General features: G+C 44.9%; 1 protein-coding gene across 11 annotated transcripts in view; it reads right to left on the bottom strand.

Annotated features, from left to right (window-relative positions):
- Positions 1-3,029: 3,029 nt before the first annotated feature.
- LOC137804799 (adhesion G protein-coupled receptor L2-like) overlaps positions 3,030-15,560 on the bottom strand; it is an 86,951-nt gene continuing 74,420 nt past the window's right edge. For 6 of the 11 annotated variants that reach the window (XM_068604200.1, XM_068604191.1, XM_068604216.1 and 3 more), the window contains 6 exons: positions 14,813-14,904; positions 13,232-13,400; positions 12,395-12,523; positions 11,069-11,165; positions 9,880-10,005; positions 3,030-5,218 (listed from right to left, as the gene is read on the bottom strand). In XM_068604200.1, coding sequence (XP_068460301.1) covers positions 4,320-5,218; positions 9,880-10,005; positions 11,069-11,165; positions 12,395-12,523; positions 13,232-13,400; positions 14,813-14,904 — 1,512 coding nt within the window. In that variant the 3' untranslated portion in view covers positions 3,030-4,319. Of the gene's footprint in view, positions 5,219-5,869; positions 5,924-9,879; positions 10,006-11,068; positions 11,166-12,394; positions 12,524-13,231; positions 13,401-14,812; positions 14,905-15,560 lie in introns of all 11 variants that reach the window. The other 5 variants (XM_068604233.1, XM_068604242.1, XM_068604268.1 and 2 more) reach the window with 4 other exon arrangements.

Here is a 15,560-nt window from a genome sequence, read left to right as displayed (position 1 = left end):
ATTGAAGGTGGGCGTGTCTTATTGAAGATAGGCATGTTTTATTGAAGATAGGCATGTTTTATTGAAGGTGGGTGTGTCTTATTGAAGATAGGCATGTTTTATTGAAGGTGGGTGTGTCTTATTTAAGATAGGCGTGTCTTATTGAAGGTGGGTGTGTCTTATTGAAGATGCGCGTGTCTTATTGAAGGTGGGCGTGTCTTATTGAAGATAGGCGTGTCTTATTGGAGGTGGGTGTGTCTTATTGAAGACGCGCGTGTCTTATTGAAGGTGGGCGTGTCTTATTGAAGATAGGCGTGTCTTATTGGAGGTGGGTGTGTCTTATTGAAGATGCGCGTGTCTTATTGAAGGTGGGCGTGTCTTATTGAAGGTAGGCGTGTCTTATTGAAGGAAGGTGTGTCTTATTGAAGGAAGGTGTGTCTTATTGAAGATAGGCATGTTTTATTGAAGGTGGGTGTGTCTTATTGAAGATAGGCGTGTCTTATTGAAGGTGGGTGTGTCTTATTTAAGATGCGCGTGTCTTATTGAAGGTGGGCGTGTCTTATTGAAGGTAGGCATGTCTTATTGAAGGAAGATGTGTCTTATTGAAGGAAGGTGTGTCTTATTGAAGATAGGTGTGTCTTATTGAAGGTGGGTGTGTCTTATTGAAGATGCGCGTGTCTTATTGAAGATAGGCATGTTTTATTGAAGGTGGGTGTGTCTTATTGAAGATAGGCGTGTCTTATTGAAGGTGGGCGTGTCTTATTGAAGATAGGCATGTTTTATTGAAGATAGGCATGTTTTATTGAAGGTGGGTGTGTCTTATTGAAGATAGGCATGTTTTATTGAAGGTGGGTGTGTCTTATTTAAGATAGGCGTGTCTTATTGAAGGTGGGTGTGTCTTATTGAAGATGCGCGTGTCTTATTGAAGGTGGGCGTGTCTTATTGAAGATAGGCGTGTCTTATTGGAGGTGGGTGTGTCTTATTGAAGACGCGCGTGTCTTATTGAAGGTGGGCGTGTCTTATTGAAGATAGGCGTGTCTTATTGGAGGTGGGTGTGTCTTATTGAAGATGCGCGTGTCTTATTGAAGGTGGGCGTGTCTTATTGAAGGTAGGCGTGTCTTATTGAAGGAAGGTGTGTCTTATTGAAGATAGGTGTGTCTTATTGAAGGTGGGTGTGTCTTATTGAAGATGCGCGTGTCTTATTGAAGATAGGCATGTTTTATTGGAGATAGGCATGTTTTATTGAAGGTGGGTGTGTCTTATTGAAGATAGGCATGTTTTATTGAAGGTGGGTGTGTCTTATTGAAGATAGGCGTGTCTTTCTGAAGGTGGGTGTGTCTTATTTAAGATGCGCGTGTCTTATTGAAGGAAGGTGTGTCTTATTGAAGATAGGTGTGTCTTATTGAAGGTGGGCGTGTCTTAGTGAAGGTAGGCGTGTCTTATTGAAGGTGGGCGTGTCTTATTGAAGGTAGGCGTGTCTTATTGAAGGAAGGTGTGTCTTATTGAAGGAAGGTGTGTCTTATTGAAGGTAGGTGTGTCTTATTGAAGGTGGGTCTGTCTTATTGAAGATAGGTGTGTCTTATTGAAGGTGGGTCTGTCTTATTGAAGATGCGCGTGTCTTATTGAAGATAGGTGTGTCTTATTGAAGGTGGGTGTGTCTTATTGAAGGTGGGCGTGTCTTATTGAAGATAGGCGTGTCTTATTGAAGGTGGGCGTGTCTTATTGAAGATAGGCGTGTCTTATTGAAGGTGGGTGTGTCTTATTGAAGATGCGGGTGTCTTATTGAAGGTGGGCGTGTCTTATTGAAGATAGGCGTGTCTTATTGAAGGTGGGTGTGTCTTATTGAAGATAGGCGTGTCTTATTGGAGGTGGGTGTGTCTTATTGAAGATGCGCGTGTCTTATTGAAGGTGGGCGTGTCTTATTGAAGGTAGGCGTGTCTTATTGAAGATAGGTGTGTCTTATTGAAAGTGGGCGTGTCTTAGTGAAGGTAGGCGTGTCTTATTGAAGGTGGGTGTGTCTTATTGAAGATGCGCGTGTCTTATTGAAGGTTGGCGTGTCTTATTGAAGGTAGGCGTGTCTTATTGAAGGAAGGTGTGTCTTATTGAAGGAAGGTGTGTCTTATTGAAGATAGGTATGTCTTATTGAAGGTGGGTGTGTCTTATTGAAGATGCGCGTGTCTTATTGAAGATAGGCATGTTTTATTGAAGGTGGGTGTGTCTTATTGAAGGTGGGCGTGTCTTATTGAAGGTAGGCGTGTCTTATTGAAGGAAGGTGTGTCTTATTGAAGGAAGGTGTGTCTTATTGAAGATAGGTGTGTCTTATTGAAGGTGGGTGTGTCTTGTTGTCATGTTTTATTGACAATTCCTTAAAATTTTGACCCGATTGTGAACCTCTTTTTTTATGGTCCCCATACCTGTTTTGGGTTTTATGAGAAGTTCTATCGGGTGAAATAAAAGGAGAGTACTTAAATTTGCCTTGTATTGTTGTATTTAATATGTTTTGATGAGAAGTATATCAGGTACATTATATGGGGTGAAATATACCCAACCTTACTATTTTTAACGTTAGTGTTCTGGGGTTAAAACTAGCATCACTCTGGTTCCCTCAACAAAAAGCCAAAGAGCCATTTTTTACCTTTTGGATTATGTTACAAAATAAACTGTCAATGAAGGCGGACTCTTCTGAGAAATTATGTTCCTTAGTCTGATTTAACTGCTCGCCAGCAACCCACATTTATAAGACGTCAAAATGACCAGAGATATTTACTGATGTATTTTACATCGTAGAACAAAAGGTTAAAATCTCTTAAGCTTGTGTTAATCACAGACCTACTTTCAGGCATTTTCCATGAAAAAATACAAGGTTTAACTGGAAGTGTACAAACCGCTGAGTCACTTCTGTGTTCGGGACTCCTTCCTGCAGCGTCGTGTCCCAGATATCGTCACTTTTGGTCTTTTCATGGGATTACTTGAGAGTACAATATAAATATGGAAAATCCCCTCCATGAAATGGATCACAACAAATGAATAAGCAGACGTACCTCACGAGGAACAAGAAAAAAAGTTCACATTTATTTGATATCAAACAGGAGTTGAATTAAATATCAGCTGATGATGGACTCTTACAAAAGAAATAAAATGAACCTAATCAGTGCTGCAACAACTTATCACACTTTCCAACCATGTTCTTTTTGTTTTTTCTTCTCTCTGAATAGTTCAGTTAATAAATTAATTAGTGTCAAAGGGATGAAATATGTCCGCAAAAACTGCAATATCGCATCGCTGTGAACATAAGTCTTTAAACTTGACAATTTCTTTTCAAGTAAAATAAATTACACAAGTTTTTCCAAATTTACTCCAAATCTGTGCATGGCCCGGTGTTAACAAATATACTACTGGCATTAAAAAAAAAACCCTCATCATTCATGAAAAGCAAAAGCACTTCACAAAGCAGAGACGTGAGCATGATTTCATATGGATGTCTTGAAACTTAGTTTTTTTTTTTCATATTCAAACATAATACAAGTCAAGTGTGAGAGGAAAAAGCACATTTCCACCATTTTTGATTAACCTTGTCTGAAGAATCGTATTAACATTGACAGGGCGTAACTACTGAATGGTTGCCGTTTCTGTTTTTTTCTTCTTCTTCTTTTTTTTCTGTTTTTTTTTCTTCTTCTTCATTTTTACACTAGTGGTACAGCAAAATATATTTTCTTTAGCTGTTACTTTGACAACAGTTAAATGTGCAATAGAGAAAATATAAGGCCTGAGTCTGAATTAGTGGTTTCTTAACTTTACAGCCCCGACTGTGCAGTCGAGCCGCACCAGTTCTAGTTCTGGACTTCATGACTAAAAAGACCCTGGTTCTGCAAAGCCCCCGGAAAGAATAGGTCCGGAGTTTCAAAGTTCCTTTGCTCGAAGTATTTTTTTGTGTTTTTTTTTTGTTGAATCCCTTATTCTTTCGACAGTACAGTACAACAGAAAAGCCAGACTTGTCTCTGACGCGACGGCCTGTGTGTTATCCTCTGCACCTCTATCCGTCCAACAGCAGAGCTTTCACAGTCCACACTTGTCCGGCCGCGGGTGGACGTGTTTCGTGTGTTAACGGGATCTGTGTGCAAAAAAAAAAAAAAAGTCATTTCTTCAGTCCTTTTCCCACCCAACAACATTTCACTTCCTGTCCTAACAGGAAGGGAGAGGGGCGGAGGGAGCGGGGGGGGGCGGGCAATGTGGAGTGCGGAGCCAGACTTGTGCCGGCTGTCTTGACGTCAACCGAAAGCAGCCATCTGCTGAAACCTGTGCAAACCATAAAAAGAAAGAAGAAGGGGGGAGAAGCCGGCTCAGAGGCTGGTAATGAGCTGCATTTGTCCGTCGCTGGGCGCCTCCCCTTCCTGCGCGCAGTCCTCATTGCTGGGTGGGATGATGCAGCCGTCGCTGGTGCCTCGGTTTATGTGGTAGTAGGACAGGGGCTGCGGCGCGTCGCCGAGCTCCGGCATGCTTTTGTGGTACGCGTCCTCGCTCTCGCTTCGGGGCGAGGAGGAGAGCTCCTCCTCCTCTTCCTCCTCCTCCTCCTCCGGGGGGTACGGCGAAGCGGAGGGCGAGGGCGAGTCCCTCAAGTTCGGCATGCTCGTGTAAAGGGAGTCTCTGTTGTCGTTGGGCGACTGGGAGCCCGTGTCCTCCACCGCGGTGGCGGTCTCGGAGCCGCGGCCGCCCGGCCCCTCCAGGCGCCTGGGGGCCTTCTGGGCGCTGTAGAGCAGGGAGTGAGTCCTCTGGGGCAGGAGGGGGGCCTCCAGCACCTCCTTGTGGTGGGGGTGCAGGAGCAGCTCCAGGGTGGCGTGGCCCCCTCTTCCGCCGCCCCCTCCTCCTCCTCCTCTCTGGGGGGACGCGGCCTCGGCGTGGTCCGCCACGATGGCGTCGTCCTCGCTGCCGCTGCCGCCGCCGCCGCCGCCCCGGTCCACGGTCAGTCTGGTCTGCGGAGGCAAGGCGCGGTCGGGCTCCCTCGGGTGGTCGCGGCCCTTGGGGGCCCCGCGGGGCCGCAGGTTGTTGTGGACGATCTCGGAGATGATCATCTTCTCGAAGGCGACGTCGTCCAGGTGGAGGCCCCCCAGGTCGCCCGGGGCCCTAACGCCCACGCTCTCATAGTCGTCGTCTCGCAGGGAGTAGCTGTTGTTGAAATTGCCATTGAGGGGGAGGGTGTCCATGGCGCTGATGTCCCTGCTGTTGCTCAGAGAGTGCTGTCCTGCAACAAAAGGCGAGAAGGGCGCGTGAGATATGATTATTTCATATTTTTTTGGGTCCCTTTTTTTTATGTGTGTGTGTGTAGAACAAAAACAGTGTCCACTACACGCCATCCACATACAACTTGATACTGCTCAGGACACTGTGCTCTTTGATCTCTGGGTTAATTTCAAATTTGATGCAAATGTTTAAGAAAAGGTCTTAAAATTCAAAAAGAGGAGAACCCAATCTGCTCCTCCAGCATGTCCGTCCTCATTATGGCTGAATATCATTAAAGCCAATCTAAGAGTATTATCCTGAACAATATTGGAAGAATGAGAACAAAGGATGACTTCAAAAAACTTACAGCACGGCAACACGCTACGACGTAGCTGATGAACACAACAACACAACACTGCAGCACACACAGAGAAACGCAACGGGGAGAAGGTTGGAGTAAAGTAAATAGATGAATTCAAGCTGATGAGGAAGTGTTGTGGCACAAACAATGAATAAAACATTCCACCTGTTCAAAAAAAATAATAAAAGAAGGCAAGACAAAAGAGTAATGTCGAACACAGATGGCCAGCCGCCGCCGCTCTGCACGGCGGCCCCACAAGCACAGCAACAACCCCCACACAGCACGACAGACAGGCACGGTGCAATGACTCACTTTGCCAACACTCACATCAAGTGTGTCTGCTCAGGCTATCTGGCCTAAGAACAGCTGATGTGCAAAAAAAAAAAGAAAAAAAAAAAAAAAAAAAAGTAAAACAGATGCCTTTTTTACGAATTGCAGCAGAAACAACAAAATCACTTGAAATAAGACCAAAGTGGGGAGAAAGAAAAAGCCTCAACATCCAGCCCCGGATTCAGTCAATCCAACCGGTTGTGTGTCCTTGCTTGTTTTTGTTTGTTTGTTCGCTGTAATTTAGCCCCACGTGACGCATCGTTCAAATTGCAGGTGGATGGAGGAACGACAGGGAAATTATGCGTTGAGCATTTTGTGAGAGCGAAAAGGACAAATGAAGGACAAACTGAATCCTGGACTCAGCAGGTGAAAAGGGTTCAGCAGCAAGCACAGTCTTTCTTTTCTTTTTTCATAGTCTACAGTAAAAGAAGGAAAGCGTCATAACTACCTGAATTCATCATGAATTGCAGCATTTTTTTTTTGCATTTTACTAACACTTTACAAATGATGTTATTAATCATCTATAAATCCTGAATACTTCATTTACAAATGGGGGAATCCATCATTTATAAAGTATGAAACCCGAGCTTATCGACCAAGAATGAAACATTAATAACTGTGAATTTATGAATGAGTTACTAATGAGTATTCATGTTGGTGTTTCTAATGCTTTATAAATGATGAATTCATTGTTTATTCATGCTTTAATAATGCTTAACAGTGAGCACTTGTTATAAAGTGCTACCGGACCTTTCTTTATGAATGAGCTCTTTTTCCCCTTTTAGAAAATTGGAAACAGTACACACACACACACACACACACACACACACACACACACACACACACACACACACACACACACGATCCACTCTAATTCTTTTTTAGTCGCAGGGTGACAGTGAAGTGGGGCTGGATTTTTGATATGAGGATTTTTGATTTATTGGGTACACCGTGAGCCTGTGAGAGAGGCTGACATTTTGCAGAGTGAGGGGGAGGTCGTCACAGGCAGAAAGAAGAATATATAACAGATAAAATAAAATATTAAAAAACACAGGGAATCCGTAGTCTTAGGTTACAAATGAACGTGTTGAAAAAACAGAAGAAGCATGATAGCAACTGAGGAAGAAAAGCTCTAAAACAACATCAAAGACATTCCCAAAAAAAAAGAGTGAAAAGAGCAAGAAGGTAAAAAGGGAGCGGGGGTTTGGATTATTAGCCACCTCTCTAAATAGACCAGGCTTCCAAATTAGCATTTGTTTGCGTGCAGGCGGTGATTATATTGCAGCCAGGTTCTGTCTACCGGGGAGAGGAGGGGAAATGATGTGAGCAGAATTCGAGTGGACGCGGCGACAGCTGCATTCTGGGAAACGTTCCAGCGGAGATTCATCCAAGATGTTCTTCCTTTACCCGTTTCACCGCATCGGCGGAACATCTGCGGCGTGTTACTTAGTATTAATACACTTATAATAGAGGACACGCTCATCCTTTTCCAGGAGCTAAATGTAATGACTATAGCAGGTCGAGATTTCAAAAAAAAAAAAAAAAAAAAAGAGCTTATGTTAAACTTGACGGTCTCTCTGCGCGTATTTCATACTCGCTCGGTGATCCTCACACCCGGTTTTGACATTTCGTGTGTCACGCCGCTGCCTGGTATCCCTCAACCTACTTTCCATATGTTCAACCTTTTTTTTTTTTTTTTGCCGTCGCGTTTGTCAGCGCTTCCTGTTGCTCCTGTGTATAAACACGGCTCATGCAGAGGTTTGCCCCGGGGGACAGATGTGGAGGGCTTGTTTCTAAAAAGGTAAAAGAGGGTGTTTATTTACGCCGACATTCAAAATGATGCGCTCATTAAATATCGCCACTTTTTTTCTTTCTTTTTCTATCCATCCATCTCTGCTGCTCCAATGTCAACATGTAATTACCACAATGATTAAGCAGGTAAACATTTTAGGGCAATAAAGCTCAAGCTGTCGAAGCGAACACCGACTTCTGCAGCCGAGCTGCTCGCCTGCTGCTGAAGAGGAGGAGGAGGAAGAGGAGGAGGAGGAGGCAGAGGAGAACGAGAAGGAGGATAAGGAGGAGAAGAAGAAGGAGGAGGAGGAGGGGTAGGAGGAGGAGGAGGAGGGGGAGGAAGAGAAGGAAGAGGAGGAAGAGGAGGAGGGGGAAGAGGAGGAGAAAGAGAAATAGGAGGAGGAGGAGGAGAAAGAGAAGGAGGAGGAGAAGGAGGAAGAGGAGGAGGAGGAGGAGAAAGAGAAGGAGGAGAAGGAGGAGGAGGAGAAAGAGAAGGAGAAGAAGAAGGAGGAGAATGTCGAGAATTAGGAGGAGGAGAAGGAGGAGAAGAAGAAGAAAAAGGAGGAGGAGAAGAGCGAGATGAAGGAGAAGAAGGAGAAAAAGAAGGACGAGAAGAAGAAGGGGAAGAAGAAGGCAAAGGATGAGAAGAAGAAGGAGGAGAAGAAGATGGAGAAGGAGAAGATAGAGGAGAAGAAAGATAAGAAGAAGAAAAAGAAAAAAAGAAAAATAAGCAGAAGAAGAAGCAGAAGAAGCAGAAGAAGAAGAAGAAGAAGGAGAAGGAGAAGAAGAAGCAGAAGAAGAAGGAGAAGAAGAAGGAGAAGAAGAAGCAGAAGAAGAAGAAGAAGAAGAAGAAGAAGCAGAAGAAGAAGAAGCAGAAGAAGAAGAAGAAGAAGAAGAAGAAGAAGAAGAAGGAGAAGAAGGAGAAGAAGAAGAAGGAGACCTTTGATTCCTTTGCAGCCATTGTTGCTCGTGGTTCATTACCGGCTGCTCTCATTGTGCTGTGAGCGAGTGAAGCTCAGACGACTGCAGCAGGTTAAAACTATACATTCCTGCACATACTGCTGCTTTTGTAGATTCTCTTTTATCATCAAATGCTTGGGAATATCTGAGGGCAATGATTCTGCCCGCATTGCGTCATGAGCTTCTGTTTTTTTCTTCTCCTTCTTCTTTGATTGGGTTTATTTTGCTCTGCCAGGGAGGAACTAGGTCACCATAAACACTGGCATGATTTAAATCGATCTAATTGGAAGTAAACTATAGTACAATCTGAACATGTTGTCGAGATTTCACGCGTGCATAAAGTGTCTAAACCACAAATGATCCAGACCCACGAGTGAAGCTCGTGTTCAACGGGGAGGAATTCACATACGACGGCAGAAGAGATGAGATAGCAGTGACGCGAGTTTATCTCCCTCTGTGCTCACGACAGGACTCGCTTAGATAAGAACTACCGGTGATACACAGACAAGAAACAAACGGTAAATCTGGAGTAATTATTCTCAACATTTTTGAGGCGTGTTGAGTCAGAGCCCCGGCCCTTCAAGAGTTTTCATGTTTTAGATTAATCTAACGGACTTAAAAGGAGAGAGCTAAATGAGACGATTAATACCATCGTTTCTGTTTGTTTACTGTGATGCAGCCAGCCAGCCGGTTAGCTTAGCACAAAGACTGGAAACGGGTAGAAACACCTAGCCAGGCCGCTACGACAAAAAAAAAAAAAAGAGGGAAAAAAAAGTGGAACGAATATAATTAGCTATTTTACATGGCTTCACATGCTCGGCCTGCTTTACTTTGAGCGGCTAGCTGCATCCCTTTGTTTCCAGTCTTTATGCTAAGCTACGCTAACTGGCTGAAGCCTTGAATTTACCAGACAGACACGGGAGTGGCATCGACCGGCTCATCTTACTCAAACCCCCCAAAAGCGAATAAGTGTATTTCTCTTAAAACATATACATTTTTATTCTGTTTGTTCTGTTTTTAACTGTTTGCTTCACGTTTTGTTTCGCACGTTTCTGAATGTATTCTATTTTGTCCTTTCTGTGGACCCCAGGAAGATTAGCGACCACTAAGGCGTCAGCTAATCCAGTAAATAAACTAAACAGAAACACACACACACACACACACACACACACACACACACACACACACACACGCACACACACAAATCAATGCAAGAATAAAAGCGGAGGGTGGATGTGCACCTGGGGAGTGAAAGGCGGGTGGAGAGGGGGTGTTGCACACCACGGTTTCGGCCAGGAGGTTGTTATAAGGGTTAGTGTCGTGGGTTCGGAGGAGAGGGTTAGTTAGGAGGTAGTTGCCAGTCATCCCTGAAATAACAGGAAAAGAGAGAGAGAGAGAGAGAGAGGGAGGGAAAAAACAGTTGAGGAAAACAGAGCTTGAGGTACTGTACTTCACGGTCTGTGGTGGTGAGCTGGGTAGCTGTCCACATAAACAAACACCGACATTCGCTGTCCAGAAGTCTGACACCGCAAAGAAGATTTACGACCTCCGATCCGTCTGCCTTCTATTACGGACACAAAGCGGCCACAGAGACGTCGGCCCCCGAAGCAAAGACGTTATCCAAACAGTCAGCTGACGTGGCTGACAAACAGCGTTATCGCGACAAACGTCGAACCGAAAGCGCGGCGGCACAATCAGCGGCCGTGTTTACGTGAAACAAATCCATCTAAACAAACTCATCCAGTCGGGACAGTAGACATAACATGTCTAAGTGGCCTGCCATGAATAATACAGCATCCCTATCATCCCGAGCACGCTTGTGTAAATCCTCAAGAATGTAATAACAATCCTCGGTCATTGGGATGGATCGCTGAGAAACTTTGTGCTGGCATGCGTGTTCAAAAAAAAAAAAAAAAAGAAGGAAAAAGAGAAATCTGTCTGCAGCCCGAGGTGCCGGGATCGCTCTTAAAAAACGGCTCTGACCTCCGCCTGACTTTGCTCGTCTCCTCCACCTTTACCTTCATCCTGACAATCACGCAGATGAGTTCGGGAGGCTGCGATCTGAACTCGAGACCCTCAACCGTAACACGCTGTGCCACGACTAAATATCACGACTAAATATCACACCTCTATCCGTCTGCTGCCTTTTAAGACGATCCACCCGAGCAGAAGTGCGGGGGGGGGGGGGTAAAAAAAACGCTGTGAACTTTGGTACACGGGCTGCATTTAACACCGTTTTTTTTTTTTAGCTTAACATAAAGAGAAATGCAACATTAAATCAGCGCCCTCCTCCCCAGCCACCACGGAGCCATGTACGCCGCATCCATTGAAGTGTTTATTATGAATTTGGAGCGGCGTCACAAAGAAGAAAAAAAAAAATGGCACCCGTCTCTCTCTCTTCTGGTGGCGGCACAAGAGACGCTTGCTTACCCTGGTTGAGCGTGGAGGTGCTGTTTATGTCTCCCGAGATGAAGGAGGACTCCGACTGCTTCCTCACAGTGTCGTTCCACATCCGCCGTATGCGGCTCTGGGTGGAGAGAAAAAGAAAGCCATTGATCAGAACTCGACGTGGTGCCGCTGTTATTCCAGGCTTTCCGGCCACGCGGATCCAGGAGGGTTTTTCGGGCGGACGGCGCTCTCGTGTACGAGACTTAACCTGCGCCGGTGAAACAAAGGCTTGGCACGCGCCATCGATCCAACCGATATCCTCACCCCCACCGCAGCATAAAAAAAAGGGAAACTCCAAGACTCCTTGGGCTCGTAATCGGCCCACAGCAGCTGCTTTTTCTCAGGAGACTTGGAGCAGGAGCCTCGAACAACTTCCCCCAAAAAGTGCTCTTGAGATGGATCTCGTAGATGATTCTCATCGGGAGTGAGTCTCAAAAGAGGAGATCACACACCGGTGTGTCCAATTCAACATTATTTCTCTACAGCTATCTCTGGGTTTCTTTCTTTTCAAACAGGTTCATGGAAACAGGTATATAAAGAGAACGTTAAATACGTTAATGCCGTCTGTGTGCTCGCTGCGCTGTATTGTAAAGAAGATCCTTCACAGCTTTTGACGTATAATCGTGGCAGGCTAACAAAGCCAAACATCACAAAGTGAAGCCTGAATGTGACACAAAGTACTGTAGTGACATTTCCATTGACAGGTTTTCTGCATGAAAGCATCAAGAACGTCGGCTTTACAGTCTTTACGAAAGGATGATATCCTATATGTTTCTTATTGTCCACAAATCCTATGCAAAGAGCAGAATCATCAATACTGTCCAACTTCCACAGCCTCTCCGTGGCTCTCAGCCAAAAGGCCATTTGTGTCTGAGCACATAAATCTTTAAAGACGGGTCACCAATAAAAACCTTCATCATTAAAAAAAAAAAGGCTGCACGATTTCCTTAAACACCTGGGCACTGTAGTTTTTAACCATACGCTGCATAAACACAAGTAAATGGGTCCGTTATTGGGGACTACTTTCAGCTGCTGCTCCAGTGAGTATTTACACCCCTCAAAAGAAACTGAAGAGCCAATGTTCGTTATATACTGAAGGGGACAATAAGGGAGAAAGGAGCCACAGTATATCGGGTTTTTGCTACGAAGACAAATACTTGTGTTTGTCGGTTCGGTTCATTTTTGCGATATATTTTTCATCATCGCCACTGTTTAAAGAAGTGATTCCACTGAATCACTTTCAATAAGACCTTCCGGCACGCTCCTAAACCCCCGACCTATCCCACTTCCCCCGTGGCGGACACGCACCTGGGTTGCAGACGAGTAGCGGGCCGTGGAGCGAGACGTGGCCGTCTTGGCGGCGCCGTGCGGCCCCTCGGACGGCCGCGCGCCGCAGCACTGGGACTGACGGAAACATTTGCTGTACTCTTTGCGGACCTGGAAGAGGAACAAAAGATTAGGACCGAGTGAGCAGGCTCGACAGCCACGCGACCCCCACGGGGGGACATGCAAATCCCTAATCTTTATCAAATGCCATCCGGCTGACAGCTGTTTAAATGCCGGATCTGTGAGGACGGGGGTAATAAACTCTGATAACATGTTCATATGCACAGCCAACGCAGGCGGAAAGTACGACTGTATCCAGTTGCGGTGCAGCGATTAGCTAGATTTTGGAAATAAATAGGGAAGCGGCATGATGGTTTTATGACAGCGAGGCTTCAGCTGATGAGGATTCAACGACATTAGGAACGTTAAACAGATTATTTTCTTAAACGATCGATTCATTTTCTAAAAGTTTCCTGAGCGAAAGGTAATGGGATTTCTTCAAATGTCTTGTTTTGTCAGACCAAAATGTCTAAAACACCCCAAATCTCAATTTACTGTAAGGCAAAGAAAAGTGGCTTTCATGCTGAATACATTTGTGTCAATTGAATATTTGATAATTGACTCCATTATACTGTAGTTTAATCAGTCAATTATGTTTGGTTAATTTCTAAAGAGATGTGTTTTTCATCCAAAAACCGAAAGAATATCAAAATACGGAAAAACTAACTTTATTTCCCCGTTAGCATTTCTGCTTCAGAAACGACTAATCGGTCGTTTCGACGAGTCAACTGAAGCGACTCCTAGCGTCAGGACTCGTACCTTCTTCTGGAGCAGGCAGTGGAAGATGAAGATGAACATCCCTTGCAGAGTGTTGAAGATGGTGAAGAGGTAAGCCATCACGATGGACGATTCATTGAGGAAGAACAAGCCGAAGGTCCAGGTGAGGCCCAGCAGACAGAGCAGGGCGAACGCTCCCAACACCCAGGACCTGCACGACAACCAGAGGACGGACGCTAATGAGGGAACGCCTCGAGTTTGCAGTCAGTTCTCTGCTCCTGAGGAGCATCTGGTTAAAAAAAACAACTAATAATGCTCTTTTGCGTCATGGCGTGTAGACGGGGATACGCAGACTTGGCATTGATGTGCATTCTGTATTTGACACCGAGTCCAAAAAAGAAAAGGAAGATATTCTCTGGTCCTCCTGGATGTTTGGCTTGAAAGCATGCTAACGCAGCAGGTTTGTTTTTTTTCCCCTCGGCCGCTTCCAGGAAAAGCCGAGAGGAAATAAGATAACGTCACAGTCGATGGCGGCGGCTATTCCTTATTGATGCGCGAGAGGGAAGCGAGCCGCGCTGACAGAGACACGGCGAGGAGGGGGAGAGGCGGGACGCCGTGTCACCCAGAGACGAGCCACAAGCCGGACTCGCCGTCCGGCTTTTTGGTGCTTTTTTTATAAAGCAGGAATAAATTTGTTGGGGTTTGAATGATCAGACAAAAGTGCAACCAATTATTTCGCTTCTTTTTTTCTTTCTTTTTTTTTAATAACACGAGTTACCGCAATTGACACAGAAACTAATTACATCGCCGATTAGAGGTAGACTCTAATTAATGACAGTTAATGAGTTCGGACTTCTGGAGACGACGGTGTGAAATGCAGCGTCCCAAAAAATGACTTTTCCGGCTGCCAGAAACAGAACCTGGAGAAGCCGATTGAATTTTTTTTTTTCCAGGGTTGTTCTGGACCAAAATCAGCAGCTGCCTAAAAATCCGGCGCCCACATAACATATGTTGGCCTCCTCTCAAACGCATTGTTGAGCAAGAAGCCAGGCACAGAAATGGACTGGGGACCTTTTTTATCGAGCAAATGCAGCCCACTTGAAGCGGGAAGATGGAGGGAGGGGGAGGGGAGGATTTTCCCCCACCTTTTTTTTTTTTTTAGCATCTTAAAATCTATGAAGGCATGTGGTGGAATACGCAGCCTGTAAACTATGCCGGCATATAGGAATCTAATAGATACCGAGGGGTCAGAAATGCCGTTATGAAGAAATAAAAAGGCAATATAACCCTGCGTAGTGCAAATAGTGAAATCATAAAAAAAAAGGAACTCAAAAAAGCCAGTGTCTATGCGGGACGAAATAAAAAATCGGGTAGGGAAAAAAAAAAATATTGGTTTAGTCAGTCGGGGTATAAGAGAAAAAGGAAATCAAATAAATGTGTTGGTCAAATGTGGCTTTTGAAATTCCGGAGGGGAAGGAAAAGCAGTAATGGTGCATATTACCCTCTCGCCCACACACACACACACACACACACACACACACACACACTCACACACACACAGACGGCCTCCGAGCATGCAAACCACAGAGCGGCCACCGAATCTGCCCGAGTCGCGCCGCTCACCTGATACCGCCCAGCCTGGACGAGTCGGGTTTCATGGAGGTGGAGTGCTTCACCATCTTGAACATCGTCATCACCAGGAAGATGACATTGACCTGTCAAAACAGACGCGTATCAGGGTTAACACACTGCACTTAGAAAGGCATCCAGTTCCTGTTGCTGACGGCGGACTCAGACCCTTTCGCTTCGGTTAAAAGTACACACTCAATAAATACTCCTGCGATTGAACGTATGCAATCAGATGTACTTTAGGTATTGAAAGAAGACGAAACATTGAAATACTCACTGTGGAAAAATGTCTTGTGTGACTTTATAGCGTTGGATATTGATTAAGTTGACCCTTTAAGTTGGTTGAACTCATTTTTATTCAAAATGAAAAGCTGCAAAAAAAAATGTTTTTCATTCGCGATTTCTTTCTCTCGATCGTTTGTTTTGTTAAAAAATGTAAAAACTAGGGAGAATGACGGCGGCACAATTTGCACAAACAGTACAAACTTACACAAATCTTGAGAAAAAGATGAAATAATCATTTCTTAATGAGCAACGAGACGCAGCAGATATTCAAATCAGCAGACTCAGGAGCCGCGAGAGACGATTGTTATCACAACAGCTGATTCAATTGATTCGGTGTCGAGCATTGATTAATCAACTCGTCCCTTTTTTTCGGCTCCACCGCGATTTTCCAATCAGTAACAAATGATCGTCTACGAGCTCTTCATCCGCTCCTAATTTGTCAGCTTTTAAAATAAAC

Source organism: Clinocottus analis, unplaced genomic scaffold (assembly GCF_023055335.1).
Source record: "Clinocottus analis isolate CAN_PGR_092001 unplaced genomic scaffold, fCliAna1.0.p SCAF_11, whole genome shotgun sequence".
Classification (NCBI taxonomy): domain Eukaryota; kingdom Metazoa; phylum Chordata; class Actinopteri; order Perciformes; family Cottidae; genus Clinocottus; species Clinocottus analis.
Note: the sequence above shows the minus strand (reverse complement) of the source record. Positions and strands in the feature narration are given on the sequence as shown.